The following is a 26,349-nucleotide window of genomic DNA, read 5'->3' as shown; positions in this document are numbered from 1 at the left end:
CACTTTCCTTGACCCTCAATCTGCTTAATAGCGGAACTGATAACATTCCAGTATCAACATTTATCTAAGAGAGTGGAGATGCCAGGAATGTTGGATAGACCCTTCAAATCTTAGCAAATTCCAAAAGATTTCTGAGCTGAGAGCCTGCAATTTCATTGACTTAGAATGAAATACATTTAATTATATAAAGAACCTTGAAACAAAATCCTGTGTTTTCAACCAAGGCTTACTTTTTTTACGCTACATAAATTACCATTTTATTTGAGAAATAATATAAATACAGGAGAAGGAGCTGCCTTTCCCCCCAGGGCTTCTTCATAAGTGATACTAAAAAGATTGTTTCCGCCTTTTTTTGTAAAAATTAAGGAAAGTACCCAGGAAGGACATACCGGTACATTTCACATTTAAAACATATAAAAACAGAATCTTGATGTATTGACTGAAACCAAAAAAATCCATTGAGAGATTATTATTTTTTTGCTATTATTTTAAATTGATTCTGATATTTTTTGCAAATTCTACAGAGCTGATTGACTTGATAGAAACTGACAAAAGTTCTTTTCTTCTTTATGACCCCAGGTGGCATTTATTTTTGTTCTTCCTGCCTTAGATAATTATTTATTAGATTTGTATAGCTACTTGTCTCTCACATGTGATTCTGGGTGGCTCACAACTTAAAACAACAGCAGAATCTATAAAAACACAGCAGCATTCAACTATCCTCAAAAATTCAATAAAGCAAAGTCACAGTGAGGCAGTGAATATAAGCCATACAGCCATTGCCAAGGCTTACCTCTCCTGCAAGACCTCCAGGCACAATGGCACAGCCATGTCTTCAGGTCCTTCCTAAAGGGAGAAATGTGGGCATCAGTCTAAGCTCCAGGTGGGAAAGGTGGGTGTCATGACAGAACAGACTCTCCTCCTGGGCCCTGTCAAATGACATTCCTTTGTGGAGGGGGATTCACAACATGCCTTTTCTGCCAGATCTGAAGGAATGGGTAGTCATGATTGGGAAGATGTGGTCCCTCAAATAATCCACCCCATGTCATGTAGGGCTTATAGGTCATTGCTAGCACTTTGAATTGTACACAGAAGCATACTGGTAGCCAGTGCAATACAGCAGAGGTAAAACATGTTGCTTGAGAAGGACACATAATTTTTCAAGCTGCAGTTTCTGTATTCTCTTCGGGGCAGCCCCATATAGAGCATATTACAATAATCAGATTGTTATCTGCTGACCTCTCTCCAGATGTGATGGGGAGAGTGAGTGACAGAAAAAATGGAGGAAGAAGTGGACAAAGACCTGAACCTGTGGGTATTTTAAATTTTGAATGTGTTGTGCCTTTATACAGAAAATGCAACAATAAAACAACAGTTGGCTTACAGAAAGCCTGACAGTGCAACTAGGAGCTAATTGAGCTAAATCTTTTCTTTTTGATGTATTAGGACTCTATTTTCCCTTGTAAGTGTCTTCCCTATATATGGTATATCTCGCCTGATGGATCTTGATGTTATAAAGTCTAATAATTTCTGTGTATATAAAATAGCTACTAGGAATTTACTAGCTTGAATTTTGTTGGGCCACGTCGAAGTTTCAGTTGCTCTATCATAAAGGGTCTCAGGAACTTATTGCCAAAGATTTCTTTTCCTCTATCAAAGTATTATGACGTTTTTGCATTCCTTTGTTAGAAGAATGTCTAATGCAGCCTTGAAGATTATTCATATGTGAGCCAAGCACATTTCTTGTCATCAGTAAGGCTCTTTTGCCTTACAGATTATACAAAATTGTGCATCCATGTAGATTTTTTTAATATAGAATCCTGACTGTGCTTTTTGTTGTTGTTCCTTGCAGAGCTTAATCGTGGTGAGAGCATGCAAGAAAAAAACATGAAGGAAGCCAAAACCAAATGCAGAACCATTGCATCCCTGTTGACCGATGCCCCTAATCCCCACTCCAAGGGAGTTCTGATGTTTAAAAAACGCAGGCAGAGAGCTAAGAAATATACCCTAGTCAGTTTTGGGAGTGTGGAAGAAGACCGCAGTTATGATGAAGAGGATGGAGTCTTCCCAACCAGTGAGTCAGAATTTGATGAAGAAGGCTTCTCTGATGTTCGAAGTTTAACCAACCACTCAGATGGAGGAAACACCTACCTTGACATTGAGAAGCCCAAAGGTCATCCTACACAAGAGCAGGCCCAGCTACAGCAAGGGCTGAGTGAAGCCTCAGGGAGAGGAGCACAATTATTTGAGCAGCAGAGGCAGAAAACTGGGAAGCAGATGTTGGAAAATACATCTGTCCAGAAACCAGAGGCAGAGGTCCCAAATTCAACCATACAACCTACACACAGCATGATTGGTACTGAAGCACCAATGCCATGGAAGGCAGAAAAGACTTCCCTAAGTGTCCATTTAGAATCGGCACCAATTTCTAGTGAGCTGCCACCACCTAATCCTGCTCAGCTCCAGTCTCCATCTGTTATCTTTGGAGAGGGAGCCCAGATTTCTTCAAATACCTCAGGCATCTTCAATAGGTCTGCTCGGCCTTTCATTCCTGGCTTTTCTGGGCAACGTCCTATAACTTCATCTGTTGTGTTTAGACCCTTAGTGCTAAAAAAAAGTAGTGAGAGGGCAGGTGATCAGAGAATGGCTGCTCCTCCTGTTTCCCCTATTTCTTCAGGCACAGCCCTTCCTGCCCCTCCACCATCAGTGCAACCTAAAGGCACAGCAAGCACATCTGTGTCTCTGTATATCCCAACTGCACCATCATCAGTACAGTCAGCAGCAGGTGCAAAATCAGCAGAAGCTAAATCACTTTCCAGAGCAGGTAGAACCTCCACTGCTTCCATATTTCTCTCATCCTCTTCTAGACCAGCTGTGGATGCAGTCACAGCTACATCTACCCCATTATCTTCTCCACAAACCCAGGGTTTTGCATCTTCTACTTCATATGTTAGTCCAGTTCCACAGCTCCTCAATCAGCCACCAATCCAGCCATTCACCAGTAATGTTTCTGCTATTCCACGACCTGCTTCTGAGCCTTTGGCCTCCAGGGAGCAGAGGGTTGCAGTTCCAGCTCCCAGAACAGGTATCTTGCAGGAGGCCCGCCGCCGAAGCAGTAAGAAGCCCATGTTCAAATCTGTAGAAGAGAAGAAAAAGAATTCCCCAAATCCAGAGTTGTTATCTCTTGTACAGAATCTGGATGAAAAACCCAAAGGGGACCATCAAGGAGCAGGATTTGAGTCAGGCCCTGAAGAAGATGTTCTCAGTCTGGGAGCAGAAGCCTGCAATTTTATGCAGTTCTCAGGCCGGAAGTTCAAGACCCCACCTCCAGTGGCGCCTAAGCCTCAGCAGTCAAGTGCCCCTAATGGAATGGTGAATGGCTCCTCTCCTGCACATGACCTGTCTCATTTGAAGGGGAAAGGGGCAGAGCTTTTTGCTAAGCGACAGAGTCGAATGGATAAGTTTGTGGTGGAGGCTGTACCAACATCAAAGCCGAGAACTCCATCTCCTGCACCTTCTCTTCCCTCTTCCTGGAAGTATTCACCAAATATTCGTGCCCCACCTCCCATAGCTTACAACCCATTGCATTCCCCATTTTACCCATTGGCAGCTAGCAAGTCCCAGGCCACAAAGGCAGAGAGCAAAGTTAAAAAAGCACCAAGTCACAAATCAGGGATCCAAGTCATTGACTTCCTCAGACATCAACCATACCAACTAAATTCTGCCATGTTCTGTTTTGGGGAGACTCCAAACACTGGTGTCCAGGCCCCTACAAGTCCAACACTTCAACAGTCCAGCTTGTCTTTCACACCGGCCAAGCAAGCCCCTGTGAAAACAACCAGGACCTATGAAATACGCCGTTTTTCCACCCCAGTCCCAATGCAAACCTCAAGTGGTATGGCTCCTACAGTGTTAGTTCCTCGTTCTGCCACCACATTGGATGAACCAGTTTGGAGATCAGAAGTGATCTCTACTTCTGTGCCTGCATCCCCAGGGCCATATCAGGGAGTTCTCCTCCAATATCAAAGTTCTCCTGAACTCAGCGAGACGGACAGAGGAGCTTCCTCAAGCCGGCCCACATCATCCCTCAATTTTCAGGTAGCTAGACCCAGGTTTTCGGCATCCCAAACTGGAATGCAGGCACATATTTGGAGACCAGGATCTGGTCACCAATGAAAAAAAGTTTTTTTATGTTTGTTTTAACACCTTCAATTTTGTAAGTGAGATTAGTTTCAGCTCACTGCTAATTGTGCCCTGGATTGCAAACTTACATTTGTTTCTGTGCAGTGTGCAAAATGGCCATAGGCACAAGCCAGATGTTTAAGCTAAATACTTGTCTTTGTGGTTGCCTTCTATTTAAACCTAATTCCTATAAATCAGATCGGTGAAGCCAAACTGGAGGCAAACCATCTTTGTTCCTAAACCCCGATCCTTCAGTTTTTTGGGTCTGAAATTCTTCAACAGGATTCAACAGGGTCGGGGTGGTTATTTTTTTGGGGGGGGTGGGGGGGGTCTGGTTTGGAGCAGGAAAATAAAATAGTGAAGCTAGAAAGCTTTTTCATTTACATGGCAGATGGCTCAGACTCGTCCTAAGCAACAGGAAGCAGTCCAAACATTATGAATAAATTTTAACCTCTGCTCAATTGACAGCCTGCCTGAATCTAAAGCCAAAGGTGGACAAAGAAATAAAATTGCCAGGAGTGGGTTTTTTTCCCCTTTGTAGGGAAAGCATTGGGTAGATATTCATTCCCTCATTGTCCCCACATTTTGCCCTTGGATTAGCATTCTGAGACAAATAGGGGACTCCAGTCTGCTTTGCAATGTGTGCCTCTGAATCAGTCTTGACTTCTGGCAGCTGCCTGGACAAGATTTTTTTTTTACAAAGCTTTTCAGAAGTGGCTTATTATTACCTGCTTCTTAGGGATGGCCCAAGGTCACCCAGTTGGCTTCAGGCCTAAAGCAGGACTAGAAATCAAGTCCATGCTGTTTGATAATTCTGTTGCCAACATTTCTGGGTAAGATGTTGGACTGATGCCCAAATTCAAGGTCCTACTTAGCTCTGGACTTCCCTGGGTCAGTCATTATTTCTCGGGTTTCTCAAAGAGCTAGAAGAGTGACGAAATTAAATAAGGGCAAAACTCAATGTGTTCCATCATGAACTTGAAGAAATGTATGTATAAGTAAAACAGAACATTTGAAAGTCACTGATTCACACAAATGTATCTGCAACCTCAGCCTGTAATTAAATAGAACAGGAGCTAAAGACTAAATCCTTATTTCTCAGAGTCATAGCAGAAACTGTGGATGACTTTTAGGGCCAGGAAGAAAGACTGAAAGGGCTGGGAATGAAAAAGGCATAGAAATGCCTTCCAGGTTAAGAGGCTGTGGTTTAAATACAGCCAGAAGACCTTAGTCTCCTTATCTTCTTATGACTCGTTTTTCCTAACTGCAAGAAAGGTATAAATATTGAGAGAGTTTACTCATCACCTCTTTTCTTGGCAGCCATTTTCCATAAATCAGAATAATATTTTCTGGAGGCTCCTGAGAAAAAAAATAGAGGTTGAGAGAATTCAGAGGAGCAAAACATGAAGAGTTGACTACTGAATCTGCTAATATCAAAGATGGCATTCACCTCTTATTACAAGAGAGCAAGTAGAAGGAGGGAAGTATGAGCAAGTGTGTGAAAATTGATCAGGTAGGATTTGCATTCGTACCTAAGATGATTGATTTAATCATTAAGCCAAAACAGCAAAAGTCCTTTTATAGGCGCTTGCAATTTAATTAAAGATAGCAAGTGAGAAGAAGTTATTTTACAGCTACTTGAAATCTTTAAAAGTGCCTGGGTAGTGGTACTAGAAGCAAGATGATATTAATCCCAAGATTACTTTGTGTTCACTCAGTCACTTGGAAGTTCTGTGATGGGGATTATATTAAAAGTGAAGTGCAAAGGGAAAAACACTAAAAATATAATCTTGTCCTGGCTCCTCCTTTGCCAGCAATCATATCTAGATTCTTGAGAATTTGGTGTTCAAATACCCAAAATTCAGTCCAATTTTAAATTAGCCAATTTACAAAAAATTTACATGAGCTAAAGGATTGGACTGTGCAAATAATGTATTTTGTCTCAGATATCAAGATCTTTCCTAGGCTTGACATAAATCTGAACTGCAGTTTGTGAATTGGCTATCTGGCCACAGTTATTTATATTATTTTAACAGTTCATGTTGCATATGAATGGGAAAGGAATTACAGGGTGTCCTAGTTTATCTGGACCTTCATTCAGTGAATTTCAGACTTATATTTAGTAACATTTTAATTCAAACATCTTCCTCAAAACCAATTTTGCCTAAAATTGTCAAGGCAATTGTTGAAATGTATGCCATTAATGTAATCACATAAGTAACACTTTTATGAATTTTGCATCAATTTATATGTTTTGTGTAATTACACAAATCATGATGTAAAAAATTCAGTTATTTAATTCTTCAGACAATGTAAATTGATGCTAATGACATAAATTTGGATTTAAGGGACATTTGGATTTAATGGACTACACTTATAGAAGTCTGTTAAATAGCTTTATAGTTTTGTTTATGCAACATATTAAACTGGAAAGTTTGGTATTTGAACATATGCAAGCTGCCATGTAATTTGATTACAGCCTTTTAGCCCTTACCACCCTGTCCATTTTGGGTTTTCTATTGGGACTTCTAACAAACATGGCTACCAGTCCTGATTTCTGAGATTCCAGAGTAGGGTCACTTTCAGGTTCCATTGACACAGAGAGCCTGTGTTCAGAAAACTTGTATAAAGAGCTATAGACAATTAAGGACTTTGTACCTTAGCTTTCATGCAGAGACAAAGGGTCTGAAGAAAGCTGAAGAAATGCAGTTTAGGAAAACCTAATGCAACTGCAAAATCTACTTTTAAGAAAGAATCCTTGATGATGAGGCATCAAAAAGCCTTCCAGCTTTATTACGCTCCTTTAATACCAAATAATATTTTTAATAGGAAGGAGAATGTTGGTAGGATTTTAAATAGGGAGGATGGTGGAATGAATTCCAAAAGAAATAGTAATTAGCATAAATTAACCAAGAATTTGTACCATCCAAGACTGAGACAAATGGAGATTAAGACGAGGAGGCTTTGAGATCCAGTTTTTATAACCAAGTCCAAATTTTATAACCCAAGGTCAAGCATTGCTATGATTCAGCCTATTGCAACCTTTTGGATCTCATAGAATGAAGTGTGACCAGACTGAACACACCTCTCAGACCAGCCACAGCACGGGTGTCAAACTTGCTGCGTCATGTGACATGTCACGACATATTGCGACTTTTTTCACATTACCAGAGCTAGGATGGGTGCGGCCTCCACATGATGCAAACAGGCCACAGGCCAGCAGTTTGACACCCCTAAGCTACAGTGTTTGTTGTGGGTCTTGATAACTTTTCAGAACTGCTCAGAAATATAGATTTTCAGTACAAGTCTTATTAGGAAAGTGAAGGAGCCTACCATGGGAATACAGGAGCTGAGCCAACCCTTTCCTCCTTGTCTATTGAATTTTCTGTTAACTGGACAATAGATATGAAGTTGTGGTGGGAAATGCCACCAAAAGCCTCACCAGCGTAAAAGCAGTCTTCAGCTAAGCCTCTGGGAAAGGGACAATTACAAATCTTCCAAACTCTGATTGGAAAAGCACTCAAAAGTGAAATCTTTACCTGGAATGCAGAAAGACACTTTGGATGATCATTGCATCTTTCGGATCATCGCATTGGCTTTCTCCACAACAAACTCAAAGAATGACCTTTGCAAAAGTGCTGTATGTGACAACAGTGATGCTTCGCCTGCTTTTTGTGAGGATTGAACATTTCATGTTGAAGAAAGGAATCTGCCAGCTGGAAACTTTTTCCCCAGCTGTGCAAGGCTGAACTTCTGAAGTAAACAATAGAACCTACACTGTCATTCTAGAAGTTTGTTTTTATTTTATTTTTTTCTTTCATTTGAAACTGAAAGTCACTTTCCAAATGATTGTGCTGAGGAATAAATTTCTGATATGCACTTTAATTCTTCTCTACATTTGCCTTTTTCATTCTCATATTACAATTATGGTAGAAATAAAATGAGTACAGGTAATCTTTGACTTACAACCACAATTGAGCCCAAATTTCTGTTGCTAAGGGAGACATTTATTGAGTTTTGCCCCATTTTACAACCTTTCTTGCCACAGTTGTTAAGTGAATCACTGCAGTTGTTAAGTTAGTAACACCGCTGTTAAGTGAATCCGGCTTCCCCATTGACTTTGTTTGTCAGAGGTCGCAAAAGGTGATCACATGAATCCGGGACACTGCAACTGTCATAAATATGAGTCAGTTGTCAAGTGTTAGAATTTGGTCACATTATCAAGTTTCATTGTAACTTTGAACAGTCACTAAACAAACTGTTATACATTGAGGACTATCTGTACAGCCTTCAAAGTTAGTCATCTCACTTGCTAAACTGTGAATCTGACACGCATCTCTTTTCCATTCGGTCATCCTAATTCAGAACTAGCCCCTAGTTTGCATCTAATTTTGTAGATGCACAGATACTAGGTTCTTTGTTATAAGATCTATAATTTGGAGCACCACTCCAGTATTGGCATTGAAAGAAAGTTTGTGGAGCTATCTTATCTTATAAAACCATACATAAAAATGACAGTGATCTTCCAATGCTGCCTTCTTCCAATTTGTGGCTCTTCAAGCTCACTGTGAATCAAAGGAAGATCCTTAAACTCTTAGCAGTGATTCAAGTCAAGTCAAGTTAGAAAAACTCAAGGAATATCCAGTTAAAAATTCTACTATAAAATCTTCAGCTGCACATGAGCAAAACATAGCATGGGCTAACTATAATATAATATCAATCCTTAAAGTGTGAGGCTCATAGTCATTAAATACTAAAATGTAAGAGAGTGATAATGCAAAAGAGTTTGCTGCATTAATTGTGTAAAATAGCTATGATGGATTAATCACCTGTTTCTGACGAATCCCCAGTGCTGCTGTGCAGAATCTAGCCATCTGCTCTGTAATCACAATCTGTTTGTCCTTAAGCAGCCACTGGAGATAAGTAGTGTCGGAATGGCCAGGATACCTATTGATTATTGGCAAGATAAGTTTTTTTAAAAAAAATCTATAAAAAGAGCATTGAAGGAGTATGTGTCCAATGGTCTCTTTTCTCCAGAGCCACAGGGACAGAGTCTCTGTATTAATGGTGTCTTTTTATATTTGCTGTGCAGGAGTGCCATGGAAGCACATGGCACCATATAAATGCAAACGTTTTCAGATGGTTCACTATCTCCAACTGGTTAAAATAACTGGCAAGGGTAACAACATATCTAATAGAGTCTGAAGCCAGAAACAATGGAGCTTTCCCTAAATCTGCTTGCCTCTCTTTGTCCTCTACTCTTTGTCACAAAATTTGTTTTGCTTGGTTGTAGTCTAACTTGGGTATTGAGGCTGGAGAAAAGCCTAGTTTGGCAAGGTTGGACTTAACAGTCTTGATCCACGAAGAGAAGAATTTGTCTTGGAGGATTAATGGAGCAAAGACTTTTGGGGGAAAAAAATTAGCCAAAGATTTAAAGAAGCTATAGCTTTGACTATTATCAATCCTACCTCCAGGTGTAGAAGTGCATTTGAGAAATAATGCAATATCTGGAGAATTGTTCTAATAAATTTGGACTGAACTCTTTCCAGTAGTGTGAAACACAAAGCTAACAGTCTGAGCAAGGTTCTGTAAAGAAGCTGTGCTAGCGGCCTGAAAGAGTTTAATTATGGCAAGAACATAGTGTACTCCCTTTGTGTGGAAAAAATTGAGAATACTATTAGCTGATCTTTAGCCAGAGGCAACTACATATTCACCATGTGCTTTTCTTGAGCCGGTGGCATGCATGATCATACCTAAATACTTAAAGATGGTCACTTGCTTTATGTTATGACCATTAAGATACCATGAACAGGGTTTTGGCCTTTTTGCAAAGCCATAACTTTAGTTTTCTGGCAGTTTATGTCCAGCTTATTATAATTACAATAATGGACGAGGGTTCTCGGGACTCTTTTAAGAACTACAGGTGTCCTGGAGAAGATTGCAGCATCATCTGCATAGAGCAGCAGGGCGATGCTTCGATCATCTATTTTGGGAGTGGTAATTTGGTTTATTTAACCATTTTACCAGGTCATTAATATAGAAATTGAAAAGCAATTTGAGTTTGGACTACCTCAAGAGGACCTTTGTATATTACACCTAACCTTGTGGGATGTTTTAGTATGTAAGGCACATAGCAAATGGAGAAGGCTACGATCAATTGAAGCAGCTTCCAGCTTCTCCCATAGCTTAGTCCTGGTAACCAAATCAAAAGCTGCCTTGAGATCTATAAAGGCAGCATATAATGATATAGTTCTATTTGATACATATTTTTCAATCAAATGATGGAGGACTAAGCACTGATCTATTGCCTCTCTAAATTTGGCTTGCTCTTCAGCAATCAAGTTCTTAAAATTCAATCACTCCTTTAATTTATCTTAGAGGTATTTGGCATAGAGTTTAGCAGACTTATTGGTTTGTAATTAGCATCTCTCTTTTTTGGGTGTGTGTAAATATTTTATTGAAATTTTTTAACATGACATAAATCATTATAAAACAGAATGTTGTCTGGGTAATATTTATAAAACAGTCCTTAACAATTAAATTCTATAATCTATGCTTCATATGTTAATTTCACTTGATTTCCCCTTTCCCCAACATATCTTTCTTTGCAAAACATTAGATTAAGACAGTTCTGTTTGCTTAACAACAGTTAAATATATAGTTTCGGTACTCCTGTGTATTGTTTTAGTTGCCTTATCATAAATCCTGTCACCATATTTATTTCAGCTTATTTCTCCCCCCAAATTCTAAATACTTTTACAAGTGACAATCTTTTTTAGCACTTAACTGTATTTACATTGGTGGATTTCATTCTATTTTTTTTCCATGCAAGCCCTCTCATGCTTTTATAATTCCCAATCAAAAAGTAAAAAAGTAAAAAGAAACAATAACAACAACAACAAAAGAGAACAGCTTGTTTCTCCCTCCAAATTCTAGATGTTCTTACAAATTACAATCATTTCAACATTCAACTATATTTACATTAGTGAATTTAATTCTGTTTTTTCCATATAGACACTCTTATGCTTTTATATTTCTTAATAAACAAAAAAAAGAAAAAAGAGACAAAAACAAAAAAGTAGGCAGAGAAACAAAGAAGAGAAAAGAGGAAAAAAGACAAGAATACTAGACTACAAAAAATAACATATGAAAATATCTATTTCTCCTAATTTAGTATATATTTATTCCCTCAATTTCTCATTCTTTTTAACCTTAGCTAAGAATATATTTAATCTATTTAAACTTTAAGCATTCCCTTCAATAGTTCTAATCATCTAATCCTTTAAAACTCATTCAAAACACATTTTTTATATTTTACTTTTGTTTAAATCATTTCAACTGGAAGAACAAAACAAAAAAAGGAAAGGAAAAAATACAATTATAGTAAGAGGAAGAAAGAAAAAAGAAAGAAAAAAATTTCCCTCTAAAAGTAGTATATTTCAAAATTTTCCCATTTCTTAGCCATATTCAAACAAATGTCTCTTTTTAAAATATTCTTTCTGGTATACTCCGTCTCTTTCCTGGAATTTCATTTTAGTCTTTTTGCTCTGATCAGTATCTTTCTTAATCAATATATTTTGCTGTATCATTTCTTTCCCTAAAAGGAATTTTTTCTCATTCTTTTCCTTATCTTCAAAGTTTTTTAAATGTATTAAAATATTTCCCATTTGAATTAAATCATATTTTTTATTTTATATAATTCCATTCTCAAGTCTCTATCCTGTTATATTTAATCATCTCTGCTATATTTTCCTGAGAAAGTTCTTGAAGTGAAATTAAGTTGAAAATAAGTTGATTCATGCTCTCAAAGTTCTTCTGAAATTTCTTGTAGTTTAAGTTCATTGTCCTTTGGAAATTTTGCTGCTTGTCATATGTTTCCTTTTGTAAAATGAGCATTTTATAAGGTTCCTTCTTTAGGTTTCTCTCTTCAGAATTTTGTTCAATCATCTCTACTGTATTTTCCTGAGAAATTTCTTGGAGTAAAATTAAGTTGGAAATAAGTTGATTCATATTCTCAAAGTTATTCTGAATTTCTATGTAGTTTAAAGTCATTGTCCTTTGGAATTGTTGTCTCTCATCACATGTTTCTTTTTGTAAAGTATTCATTGCTTCAGCTGTGTTATTGTTTAAACAGGTGCATTTAAAAGCTTAAGAGTTCAAAGGGAAAGGAAAAAAAGAAAAAAAGTCCTCATCCACCAGCAGGTGTCAGCATTTGCTCATTTATCATGTCTTTCTAGTTGTTTTCTTTCTCTAAAGGGTAGATTCCGCCGCCCATTTAAAGGAGAAGGAACGGAGTCCCCCTCCCCCTTTCCTTCTTCGGAGATCTCTTATTTTGGCGATTTTCTTCTTCAGGAAAGTAGGTAGGATAGAGAAAATCAATATTCTTACCCAGACTCAAACATGGTGTTTTCTATTCGCTTGATTTAATCACTTATGGCTTCCGTTGTTTCAGCTATGACTGGACAGGGCGTTGGCCAGCCTTTTCTTCCATTGGTTTCTGGGAGGCTTCTCCTGGACTGTTTGGAGAGACCGCCATCTCTCCTAAGTCACTGGGATTTCCTTCCTTCAGTCCACCCCTTCAGGGTGGATTTTGGCCCCTTAGGGTCCCCAACAAAATGAAATTTCAGCCAGAGGATCAAATTCTCCAACTGCTACACTGAAAACAGGAACCCGAAACCTCTAATTGTTGTTGTTGTTAGTTGCGAAGTCGTGTCCGACCCATCGCGACCCTATGGACAATGTTCCTCCAGGCCTTCCTGTCCTCTACCATCTTCTGGAGTCCATTTAAGCTCACGCCTACTGCTTCAGTGACTCCATCCAGCCACCTCATTCTCTGTCGTCCCCTTCTTCTCTTGCCCTCAAACTTTCCCAGCATTAGGCTCTTCTCCAGTGAGTCCTTCCTTCTCATCAGGTGGCCAAAGTATTTGAGTTTTAGCTTCAGGATCTGGCCTTCTAAAGAGCAGTCAGGGTTGATGTCTTCTAGGACTGACCGGTTTGATCACCTTGCAGTCCAAGGGACTCGCAGGAGTCTTCTCCAGCACCATAGTTCAAAGGCTTCAATTCTTTGGCGCTCAGCCTTTCTTATGGTCCAGCTTTCACTGCCATACATTGCAACTGGGAAGACCATAGCCTTGACTATACGCACTTTTGTTGACAGGGTGATGTCTCTGCTTTTTAGTGTGCTGTCTAGATTTGCCATGGCTTTCCTCCCAAGGAGCAAGCGTCTTTTAATTTCTTGGCCTCTAATTAGCACCTCTCTTTCCCTGTTTAAAAATTGGGACAACAATTGCCAGGCCCCAGTCCTCTGGGGCATGACCAGTGGTGTTAATATAAGTGAATAGTGCTTCCAGGACCAATCACCACTCCATGAACATAAACTTTACTTCTCCTTTAAGAGCAGACTGTTGTCCATTAGCCAAGCTAACAAATGTTTGTTTAGCTGGTCTTAGGTTTAAAAACATTTGTGGGTCATTTGCAATATGCTGACTCACCCCACTGTCCAACAGCCAAGTGCTCAGCATGGTACGCTTTCAGTGAAATGATAATCCAGACACTCTTGTGTTCAGATGACATTCAAAAGAGGGGAGCTGATATACAAAAGATCATTGACTTGAGGGGTACAGATGATGACATGCTGGGAGATTTTTCTGTACATGCAAGAAAAACGTCTTTAATCAACCCCTGAGCATCCACTCTGCTGGAGCTGATTGACTGGTCCAAAAGTGTATATGAGCCACCTTTGATGTGCAAACTGACTACAACAGAAATAAAGAAGTTCATTGACAATCCAATGCAAGTACCACAATGGCCCTGTCATGCCCAATCAATAGACAGACGTATGAAACAAGCCACAGAGTGTATACACATGAAACATGAAGGTTATATCAGAGGCCAAGAAGCAAATCAGCAGCTGATGTTGAAGAATGAATCAAAACAAGACTTGAGGAAACTTGCTTAAACATTTTTTAACTCAGATAATTGCTTTATGATGTTAGTTTATGATTGCACAGATTATTTTTTTGCTTATTTATTTATTTTTGGGACTTATATGCCGCCCTATCTTCTGAAGGACTCAGGGCAGCTAACAACAATAAAACACAATAATACAAATATAAAAAAGATTAAACTAACAAGCCCCAATGATAAAATGATAAAATATTAAAAATATTCTCTTAGCTAGATAAGACTCATGCAGAAAAGAAGATAACTATGAAAGATTGTTGAAACAAATAAAACTGGACTTGGAAAAGTGGAAAAATCTTCAAATGCCACTGTTAGGAAGAATAGCTACTGTTAAAATGAATATTTTACCAAAAGTACTCTTCCTATTTCAAACAATCCCTGTAAAACTGGGAAAGGTTTTCTTTGATGACCTAAATGCAAAAATATTGATATTTATCTGGCAAGGGAAGAAAGCACGAATTAAAGTGAAAATGTTACAAGAAGCTAAAAATAGTGGAGGATTTGGACTCCTGATTTGGAGACTATATTATCTGCTATTTTACCATAAAGAATGGATTACGTTGAGAAATAAAAGACTATTGTACCTATAAGGCCATGACCTACCAATTGGTTGGCATGCTTTCCTATGGTACGAGAAAAGTAAAATACATAGATACTTCCAAAATAACTTTATAAGGAATGTACTTCTTTTAGAATGGGAAATAATAAAGCAGAAAATCTATATTAAACTACCTGAGTGGCTTTCAACAATGGAAGCTTTTGCTTACCCAAATTTAATTAACTATGACAAAGTCGTTACCTACAAAGATATTCTACATAAGGAAGGAAAATTGAAAGACAGACAAGACTTACATCGACAAGGTATTGACTTAGCATGGTGGCCATATTTACAAATTCAAACAAGATATAGAAAAGATGCAAAGACAATGGGATTTTATAAAGAACAGACAGAATTTGATCAAATATTATTAAAAACAGACAAAAACCTCATTAAGAAACTTTACAGATTTCTGCTAAACTTGAAGATGGAAGAAGAACAAGTAAAAGATACAATGATAACATGGGCAATAAACTTTGGATATTCTATAGATTTGGAAGACTGGCAAAAATTATGGGATAGAAATATTAAATTGACTAAGGTAAAGGTAAAGGTTCCCCCACACATGCATGCTAGTCGTTCCTGACTCTAGGGGTCAGTGCTCATCTCCGTTTCAAAGCCGAAGAGCCAGCGTTTGTCCGAGGACGTCTCTGTGGTCATGTGGCCAGCATGACTAGACACCAAAACCGCACGGAACGCTGTTACCTTCCCACCGTAGTGGTCCCTGTTTTTCTACTTGCATTTTTACGTGCTTTTGAACTGCTAGGTTGGCAGAAGCTGGGACGAGTAACAGGCGCTCACTCTGTTATGCGGCACTCGGGATTCGACCCGCCAAACTGCTGACCTTCTGATCGACAAGCTCAGCATCCTAACCCATTGAGCCACCGCGTCCCCTAAATTGACTAAAGCAGTTTCATATAAAGAAAATGTGTATAAAATGTTTTATAGATGGCATATGACACCAGCAGGATTAGCTAAAATGTTTTAAAATATTTCAAATAATTGCTGGAAATGTAAACCAAGGCCAGGTACCTACTACCATATCTGATGGGTATGCCCTAAAGCGAAAAAGTTCTGGCTTAAGATACTTACATGGTTGGAAAAGATGACTAAAATACAGGTTGAATTTAAACCAGAATTGTTTTTGTTAGGAATATTAGGAGCTAAGTATGAGAAGGAGAATGAGTATCTAATATTGCATGTATTGACAGTAGCAGGAATAGCATTTAGCCAATATTGGAGAAATGAAAACCTACCAACCGAGGAGATTTTAATCAAGAAAATTTTAGAATGTGCAGAAATGGACAGATTAACTTTAGAGATTAAAGAGAAAGAGGATTCAATTTTTTAAAAAACATAGGATAAATTTTACCAATGGTTAGGAAAACAAACTAGCAAGAAATGAATGTGATATGTTATTTTGAATATATATTAGTAAGGAGAATGATATGTATTGACTAATTAATACCGTATATGATTATCATTTAGCATATGTATTATAGCTATTTACTGTTATATTAATTAGTGTTAATTGAACATATGTACCCGGACAATAGTCTGTTTGCTAAAGATTGAAAATGTTATTAGGGGGCAACCCAATGTTGTTCCCAACCCCATTCCTACCCCAATCCCGATCCTAACCCCATCCCAAATCCTGATCCTTACCCTGGTCATATCCTCTTCCTCAACCAGGCACAAAACAAGTACTGCACGGAAGAAGTCACCTCCAGAGAAAAGAGAGACCACCTAACCCGCAGCCACGCTCCTCAGTCTACTTTAAGTATGGCCAGGAAGGGCACCAAGCAGCGGAATGCAAGACCGGCCATCCCACCAAAAAGGATGCTCCCAGTCCTACTGGGAAGGCCACCAAGCCATTGCAACAGCCCAGGGAGATGGTGCTGAAACAGATGGAGGTCATCAAATTTACCCCCTCCTCAAAAAGGAATGAGGGAACTCTGACCCCACAGGCGAAGGCCAGGGCTGACCGATACCAACCCTGGTGATGACTCCCTGGTGGTCCAATTGCACCACTAACAGGCCCTGTAGAGTTAAATTTCCAAACTTCAGAGCTGAGAGCCACCATACCAGCCCTCTTAGATTCAGGCTGCACCAGATACCTGGTCAGCCCAGCCCTCATAGAGGAACTGAGGATCTGTTTAAGGCGGCTGAAAGTACCAGTCGCATTTTGCTAACTAGATGGATTGGTAGAAGGAGGAATCCCAGCAACATTCACCACTGAGCCCATAGAGTTGCAGATGGGGGTCCATACAGAGACTCTAACCTTTATAGTAACACCCGGAATGGAGCGCCCCTTGGTGCTAGGACTGTCATGGCTGAGAAATTGGAGTAGGGGGCTGCTAAAGATTTTAATTTTAATTTTAATTTTATTAGATTTATATACCGCCCTTTCCCGAAGGACTCAGGGCGGTTTACAGGGCATTTTAAAGATCCGTGTGAACAGTTCCTCCCCCAGGGCTGAGAAGACCTTTATCTGATTTTGATTTTTTTTATAACTATTCTTTCCTCTCATGTTTTTGGGAGGGAGAGAAGGGCCAACTCTAGTTTCCATTTCTGAATTAGCCACCCCCTGTCTATCAACAGGGGTAACAGATGTCCTCCCGAGTCCTTTTGCATTGTTTGGCTAACTTTTTATAAGCTTTGCAAAAGACTCTTTCCAGGAGACAATCTTACTTATGACTGTTGATAAAAGTTCAAAGATTGAATTTACAGTTTGAGCTGTAAGCAGACATTGTCTGGAAATGAATCTGTTACATTCTTCTCCCTTTTTAAATTCATTACATTCCCATCCTGTGTAAGCAAAACAGCTGCAGAGAAGTTCACTGAGTTCTGAGGATGGGAGATGTTTTCTGTGAGGAAAGAAAAAAGTTCTATAAGCTGTTTGCTTTCAAGTTCTGTTTGTAAGTCCCATTCTAATATGAGTCACATAAAGTAGATCTATCTGGTAAGGAGACTGCAGTTGAGTTACCTACTGGAGCAGGCTGTCTATTTGCAGTATAATCAGGGCTTTTTTTCTCATAGAACGCTCAGAACGGAGTTTCGGCACCTTTTTTGGATGGAACCTTGTAGGGTAGGCAAGGCGGGTTGTATGACATGTGTGAGTTCCGGCACCTTTTTCTTTTACAAAAAAAGCACTGAGTATAATCATCCATTTTTCTACTGTTTCAATGGCTTGGATGAGCTCTGTGCTGCAGAATGAACATGATGATGATGATGATAACTTTATTGTCACTTTGAATGTACACCAATCGGCATACATCAAAATGAAATTTCGTTGCATACAGCTCTCAAAGGGTCACCACCTCCGATATATACTCCTTGTTCATGGCCCGCTCAAATTTCACATTGTCCATTTTAGTCTCTAGGGAGTGAACGATGGCACACATGGGGCTCCGTGTGGATTAGCCCTCAAATTCGCTTGTATTCTGACAACCTCGCCTTCTTTCCTTTTTCTGATCCTGACTCTTCCACCCTTTCCTTAAAGAGGCCTTGCTTCTTTTCGCCCCTGGAACACGCTGCTGCCACCGCCACAAACTCCTCCAAAAGCCTCTCTGTCTGTCTCTTTCTCCTTTTCCCCATTCTTAAAAATCCTGGCTTGTAGTATTGTGAGTCAGACATGGGATAAAAATACAAGGTTTTGGAGGAGATCTTTACAGCCCTTGCTGCCCATCCGCCATCTTCAATTCAAGTCCTGTTAAGGTAGCGGCTCCCAACCTTTTCTATACCCCACACCCCTAAGAACACTTCTGATATATTCTCGCACCCCTTACAAAAGTTCAAAATAACAGCTCTCTCTGTGTCTCTCTCTCACTCACTCACACACATAACACACAAATACACTCAGTGGGGGAAGAAGACTGGCAGACCAAGGGAGAAAGGAAGGGAGGGAGGGAGAGGGAGAGGGAGGGAGAGAAAGGGGTGGGGGAGAGAGAGAATATGAATATATGTGATTGTCCTTACTGGACTTTTAGTAAAGAACGTTTAATGAAATATTTTGATTTTTTTTCAATTAAGAGGTATGGGGACAATTATGCTGTATTTAAAGATGGTAGATAAGCTACTAAAATTGTTTTTACCTGTTAGGATGAAGGAGAAAGGGGTTTTTTTCCCTCTTTCTCCTGTCCTTTTCTCTTCCCCCCCCACAATTTTTTTCTTTTCTATTTTTCTCTTTGCAGTTTTTATAGTTTGCACCGGCTTTTTATTTCATAAATACGAGGAGGGCTCAAATAGACATTATTTTATTTGAAAGTAACCTTCGACCCAGCATCTTTTTTTTTGGAGTTCAAAATGCTTTTGTTGCATGCAGAAATAAAAATTTGTTTTCTTTGTATCAGTTCATTGATTTCATAAATGCAGCACAGTATAGTTTTTTATACATAGCATAAAGGTAAAAAAGCGATACATGCAGCGTTATCTTCATTTTAGATGTCGAAAGGGTTTTGTGGCTCCCAGTGTTTTCTTTTCGGTTCCAAGTGGCTCTTTGAGTGTTTTAGGTTGCCAACCCCTTGTCTAGGCCTAGGTCCTCTTATTTTTCTTTCTCTGCGACATTGTATTAAATTTGGTTTCTATAATCTCATTTTCAGAGTTTCCTAAGCATCTTGAATTGTTTTCCCATTTAGGTTTCCATCTATGGAAACCTTCCTAAAAACTCTTGTAGTTTGTTGAATCAGATCTCTTAAAGTCTAAGACAGTATTTTGATTTTGTTCAATTATTTGTCCCTGCATTATGTTGAATTCCAGTATGACATGATCATTCCCTCCCAAAGTTCCCACAACTTCAACCCCATCTATCATTTTATCTCTGTTAGTAAGAATTAGGTCCAGTATACCGGTAGTTGTCCCTCTAGTTCCCTCCTCTACCTTTTGGATGATAAAGTTGTCAGGAACCTGTTCAATCTCCCACTTAATGCAAAACTTGTCTCCCAGTTGATGTCAGGGTAGTTAAAGTCTCCCATTAGGACTGTGGTGTGTTTCTTGCACACTTTAGCTAACTGCTTAGCAAAAATTTCATCTATTTCTTCTGCTTGGTTGGGTGGCCTATAGTATACACTTATGGCAATGTCATTCTTTTTCCCCTGTATATTAACCCATATGCTTTCATCCTTGTTTTCATGTATTTCAGTAGAGGTGTAGTTATTTCTTAAATATAATGCACCTCCACCTCCTCTTTGGTTAGGTCTGTTGAATTCTCCCAGATTTCCTCTCTAACTCAAATGGTATGAAGAATGGTGAAGTTGTTCTCAGGACACTTCCACTGAAGTGAAAGCAGTTTCATTTATACCTTTCGGGTATAAATTGGAAAAGAAGTAGAAAAATTCTCCATCAGGAGCCATGTCAGACATGGATGGACAGAGTGCCTAATCACAGCAGTCAAAGTGGAGGAAGGGCATGACACTACAAAGTGATGTTTAAAGCCAGCTTCATTTACAGCTGATTTATGCATAAGAGATGAACAGCTGAAGGTTGCAATGAGAAAAGCCCTTAATGCTCAATCACACATATCTGTAAGACAAGACAGCAAACACACACACACACACACACACACACACAGAGAGAGAGAGAGAGAGAGAGAGAGAGAGAGAGAGAGAGAGAGAGAGAGAGAGAGAGAGAGAGAGAGAGAGAGATGCACAAAAATAAATTTCTTTTAAAATTAACAAAAATACTTTTTAAAAGGTTAAAAAATAAATATGTTGCATCAAAGAAAATACATCTGCCTGCTATGTCCATTGCTGGTTAAGAAGTTGTAAAATATTCCATGTCATGTTTTATTATCCTTTCTGACCAAAAGCAAAGTTGGAAAGAAAATATCTTCTTGATAGACAGATTACTCTGAACTAATGCCGGTTAACTATCCAAAAATAAAACACTAAATAAGGTGTTAAGGGAAGAACTAGCAGAAGAAAAACTGAATTCAAACAAGTGATGGGTCAGGCCAGGAGCTCTGGAAAAAACATTTCTGAATAATCCAACCAAAACGTCAATGGGGGTAGCTACTCAGAGTGGACCATGTATTGTAAACTTTTTGTTTTGTCTTCTGAAGACAGCTATCTTTGCCTATTGCACCTCTTCTCTGTTCCTAGCTAAACATAGCCAGTGTGTGTCTGTGTGTGTGTGGCCTATTATCAACATGATTTCTTTCTTCTGGATGTGGTCCAATGTGTCAAAATCCTTTCTAGAATCTGAAGTAGGCTGATCAAAGCAGAAAAGAAATAAATGAATTCTCTTCATTTATTCATAGTTCAAACTAGTACCTTGACTCTGATTTCTCACCAATCTTCCCTGATAACCTGAGCAAGAAGAGCACCTCACAAATCTGTCCTTGTCGGCCTCTGGCCTTCTTCCTGAAGCTGACTCTTCAGTCTGGGATTCAGCTGGGGCAGAGAATGGGGAATATCTCTTCCTAGCCACTTGTACTATGCTCCAAAACAAGGTCCTTCCATAGCTAAAAGTTGGCAAAAATCTCTCCTATAAGAATTTGTGGTACATTTGTGTGCCTTTCTGCTACTTTTAATAATTAGACCTTTTGTGCATCATGCAAACTGCCTTTGCTGAGAGTTGGAGAATTGGATTTCTTTCTTCTTTCCAATGGCAGCAGCTGAGGAGCAAGAGAGAAAAGATTGACATACCTATGGCCACTAGGTGGTATAATTGTTTCTCTGTTCTAGCAGGATTTTAACATCCACCTGCTACAGTGATAAGTTGGCAGGATTTAAAATATTATGGTAGGCTTACTAAATCCATCCTCCTAATCTTTTGCTATTTGGACTTCACAGCGAATACTAAATACCACATACTTTCAGGGTTGCAAACAGAACCACTGGAAATAATTTTTATCTGCAACAACACAATTATAGGCTCATTAAAAAATTGGCTCCATCTTGCAGTCAGCAACGATTTCATAATATAGCCAACATGTGTTGGTCATGCAGACTATTCTCAGGAGGACTTGCATTAATGTCTACAGGAGCTAGAGCAAAAAGATGAGTAAAAACGAACCAACCAACTGAAAACAGACAAATATATCTCTGCCCCCCCCCAAAAAACATGATTTGAAAACAAGAATGGAATCCATATATTTCAGAAAACAAGCAAATCTTTCCACACTGTTCCCCATCCTGAGTTGATCTCTTTTGTTTGAAGTAGCATATCAGAAACCTCTGTTATGGAACTTTATATATTGTGATTTGTTGCGAAGTCAATCAGATGTTCAGACTGGATTTGGCATTTTTATCCACCTATTGAGTCCTTCCCAAGGTCCTGGGATAGACAGATGTGGATGCTTGATGGTGTTACAGATATCATTGCAGGATATAAGTTGTTCAGAGTAAAGCTGCCTTTTGAAATTGACAGATGGTGAATTTGTCAATGCCGATGGTGTTCAATTAGTGCTCAAGTTGTTTTGAGATTGCATCTAAGGTGCCTATTACTTTTTATGCTGATTTTTGAATGTCAAAATTCTCAAGATTTTTGAATGTCTTTGAATGAGATTGACAAAAGACAAGTTGGGATGTTTTCAGAGCTAAAGAAGATTCAGTCTTTAACTGGGCTGAGAACTCCTTATTATGTTTGTAACCATGCAGAAACTGGAAGAATATGGAAAAAAATCTCTAAGACAGTGTCTTGTATTGTTTTATTTTGATAACGTGTGGTGTAATATAAATTATTAGGATTTAGTCCACAGCAAATTATTTGGTACTCATTATATTCTTTTTTTCCAGTCAGGGGGAGAAATTAGTTTGAATTCCAAATGTTACAGAATGAAAAGAATCATATATTTATTCACAATTATAATCTTCAGTTGATGTTTATATATACGCCAAGTAAACTGCTTACTATATAATGTGACTGGCTAATCAAACATTAGGTTTCCTACTTATAAATAGAAAAATTGCATGTACCATTATCTTTATCTATTTTCTACCTCTATTTCCTGTTTTATCATAAAAGAGTTATGCAAAATTTTAAGAACTTGAAGGTGAACTGAAGCCAGAAAAGTGGGTTCAGTTTCAACCAATATCTGTCAAATATCTATTCATTTTGCTGATGAAATCTCTGCTGCCCCTTGAACTTATTTTTTTGCCTGAGCTCTGTTCTGCAAGAGAGATACATAAAATGAGGAGGTGGGATAGCAAGAGGAATATTTTGCTGTTTGTGTAGATGTCTGTTCATGTGATGCAATGTGACAGGCTCTATGTGAATATCAATGTGTTTAAACAGTATACTGATATTCACCTTTGCGGGATCTTTCATATTCTCATCTTGATACACATGCAATCAATATGTGTGCGTGCATGTGTAAAATAAATCATATATCATTTTTAATTCTGTGTGCTTGTGTGTGCATACACAAATATAAAAACATTAAGGGTAAAATATAAATTTTTGGCAGTTAAAAATTATTCAAATTAGTGGCACACAAGCTTTTTCAATAAACTTCTTGTTCAATGTATTTATCTATACATTTAACAGATTTTTCATAATCGCTATAAAGTTTCCAAAGTAAATAGATTCCAAAACAAAATAAAAGCTCTAAAATCAGCACAGTGACAATAGCAGGAATGATATAATATGATGACATGTCAACACAAATTCAACTGAAAGCTGGAGCAAATAAGCCTCTAGGTTTTCGGCCAGTACCAAAAATCACAAGATTTGTCATTGGTGAGGGTTGTACATTATGCCGGTAAGAAATGCTACCTCTTCATTTTATGAAATACAGGAGCAAATAGTATATATTGAGATATAAGAATAATGTGTATTTTAATGTTTAATGTTTCAGACACACAATATCTTTTTGGGAAAATACCTTTCTTTGGTTGCCTTCTTAAAATCACTTTGTAAACATGTTGAGTTAGTAGCCTTATGGATTGTTCTCGGCAATTCTAGCCAGAGGCTCAGATGACAAGCCCTGTGCAAGTGCAGCAAGTGCAAGTGCAGCCTTGTTAGCCATGACCCTACTCCTGCAGGAATGTAAGCAGATACAAGTATTCAGGACTGGGAGCACTCATAGCTATATCTTTTTAAAAAGAGCCTTGACATTTTTTACTTTTTTAAAAAAAGCTGTCATGCCAATGACTTTAACTCTAAGGCCATGGATAATTCAGCAAGTCCGTTCTTTTGAAACATACAGACAAGCAACACTAAGTGTGGTAGATTTACGCCAGATGTGTCACACTAAGTCCACAACGTGTGTTCCCTTCAGACATATATATATATAGAGAGAGAGAGAGCCAGAGAGTGAAAATAGCCTCTGCTGGGCTGGAGAAGCTTCAGCTGGAGAGCAAAAGTGTTAGTGTATCATCTTTCAGAATGAGGGAAGCCAAAACCTGAACGCAGAAAATGTTCAGGCATTAAAGTTCCTGCACTGGAAACCCAGGGTCTAGCAGAGTCCCCAGCAAGAGGGGGACACAGGAGGCCCTTTGTGGGAAAAGCAGTGTGGAGGTGTATAGGTCCAGATTGCTGGACCTTTGCTGTTGCTAAAGGAGGGGCCACGAGGAATGCACTGCATTTCAGTCTAAGTGGGAATCACACAACAATGTATAAGTTCAGAAGCTGCACTTTTCAATCCACAACAACTGGATTCCAGTGGCTGCCACAATAGGATTTTATATGTGTGCATTTCCTTATTATTGACAGACACTTTTTTACTCCTGTGAAAGAATAGATTGCAAGAATTTTGCATCGTTAGCCAACTAAAGAAATAAAGCTAGCAAAGTTTCCAAGGATGCCCACTTGCACTTTGCCATCTTGCCATCTTTGCCCACAGCCTGTGGACACCACAGCCTGTGGACACCCGAAACTTTCTGTCCACAATTCCCTTTCCTTTCTGAGCAAATTTTCCCACTCCTATCAGACACAAGTTAAAGCAAAACACTTTTTAAAACAACGTTTATTTTAAAATTTAATTTTTGAGGGGTGCAGGGATAGGATTTGATTTCCTTTTGTGTCTTTCTCTCCTCAGCAGCATTCCACAGACAGGATTAGAGCCTCTGCATATCAACTGGATTGTAAAACTACTCCCACGAGGATGAAATATATTTTATTTAATAGTGTGCAAGGAAAGATGATAAAAACAGAACCAGAGGGAAGAAAAACAGAATATTGAAGAGAGCGCACCAGGAGAATGTAACGAACAATAGTTTCTTGTTTGCATCTTAACCCTTCTTGCTCACTTGTAGCGGACTCAAATTTCAGTATATTATGTATCACAAAGTATGTCTGATTTTCCCATTCCTTTGGGGGCTTTTCTCAAATACTGCCACCCTAAATATGGTGAAATAAAAAATACATTCTAAAAATTCTTTTACAGCAACTTTACAATGCATGGATTTCATGGTGACTGGGGGATTCTGGGAGTTGAAGTCCACATATCATAAAGTGGCTAAAGTTGAGAAACATTGCTCAGGATGAATAAATAGGTTGATAGAGACTGCACAGATAGCAGAGACTACAATTGCTCAGGTACAATCCTAGCTGAGGTTAGAGTCTAGTCCAGAACCTATGTCAAAAGGGCTGGCAAGGTGGATGTAGTTGTCTTAAGAATCATTAAAGACATATCTTAACCCAAGGAACGACCTACAGCCTCAGTGCACCACTTGGTGTTACAATTCAAAGGTTTCCATTTTGACATCTGACAACTCTGATTTCATTAAATTTATGAATAGGGTTTGATTGCAGTATAGATAAATAGAGAATGTGATAGATATTTTCAAAGTGCAGAACGAAACTTGGAAATGACTTCTAGGAAATTTCTCTAGCTAGTTTTACATTCTCCAGCCTCATGTTATGCCCTTGATTTCTCTAATATAAGCTTTTAAAGTACCAGATTGTTTTACGCTATTGATAGACCATTAAACTCTTCACATTGAAGTTTTGAATTGTCAGGCCCAAGGCCATTTCCTTGAGTTTCTTGCTCAAGCATTTATTCAAGCTGGGCTTGTAAAAGTTCTCAACATAAAATATTTTCTATGTAGCCACTGTGTGACCTTTCCTCACTGCCTGGTCTTTTCATATTTATTATTCTGTGGGTTTTTAAAAATACCTCCTTCTGTCAATTTTTTCCCCCATCTCAACCTTTCATTTTTTCAGGAAAAGTTCCTTCCATAGTTTCCTTCACATCAGAGATCCTTTCTACATAGGCAGTTTATAAACGGCTTTTACACTTAAATAATATTTTATTTAATTCTTGTGTTGATAAACCTGCAAATTTGAAAATAACATGCTTTCTTTCTAAGACTGAAGAATAGGGGAAAAAAGCAACAGATAACCATCTGACATGGAGCCATTAACCTGCATAGTATGAAGCTCTGGAGTTCTGCTTCCCATGCCATCATCAATGGATTTATGTGATTTACTGGAACCATATGGAGTACACATCATATTTATACAAGTGTAAACAATGCTGTCTGCGGGAAGAGAGGGATGTTTGGACCTGGTCCTGGAGTTGCTTATTGAGGGATGCTAAAATGTCCTTTCCCCCTTCCCAGCTTTGCCCCTGCTGATGCTATCTGAGATCCTTGGACTCTGAGTTCCCATTAACTATTAATAACTCCAGGATGCCTGTGTGAGCAAAATCTCCAAGAGTCAAA

At 38.7% G+C, this 26,349-nt stretch overlaps 1 protein-coding gene across 1 annotated transcript in view; it reads left to right on the top strand.

Annotated features, from left to right (window-relative positions):
- Positions 1 to 8,336, top strand: part of SYNPO2L (synaptopodin 2 like) — a 68,396-nt gene extending 60,060 nt beyond the window's left edge. The window contains exon 4 of the mRNA XM_081329001.1: positions 1,853 to 8,336. Within this exon, the coding sequence (XP_081185127.1) occupies positions 1,853 to 4,176 (2,324 nt within the window). The 3' untranslated portion in view covers positions 4,177 to 8,336. The remainder of the gene's footprint in view (positions 1 to 1,852) is intronic.
- The last annotated feature ends 18,013 nt before the right edge of the window (positions 8,337 to 26,349 follow it).

Source organism: Vipera berus, assembly GCF_964194415.1.
Source record: "Vipera berus genome assembly, chromosome: 5".
NCBI lineage: Eukaryota > Metazoa > Chordata > Lepidosauria > Squamata > Viperidae > Vipera > Vipera berus.
Note: the sequence above shows the minus strand (reverse complement) of the source record. Positions and strands in the feature narration are given on the sequence as shown.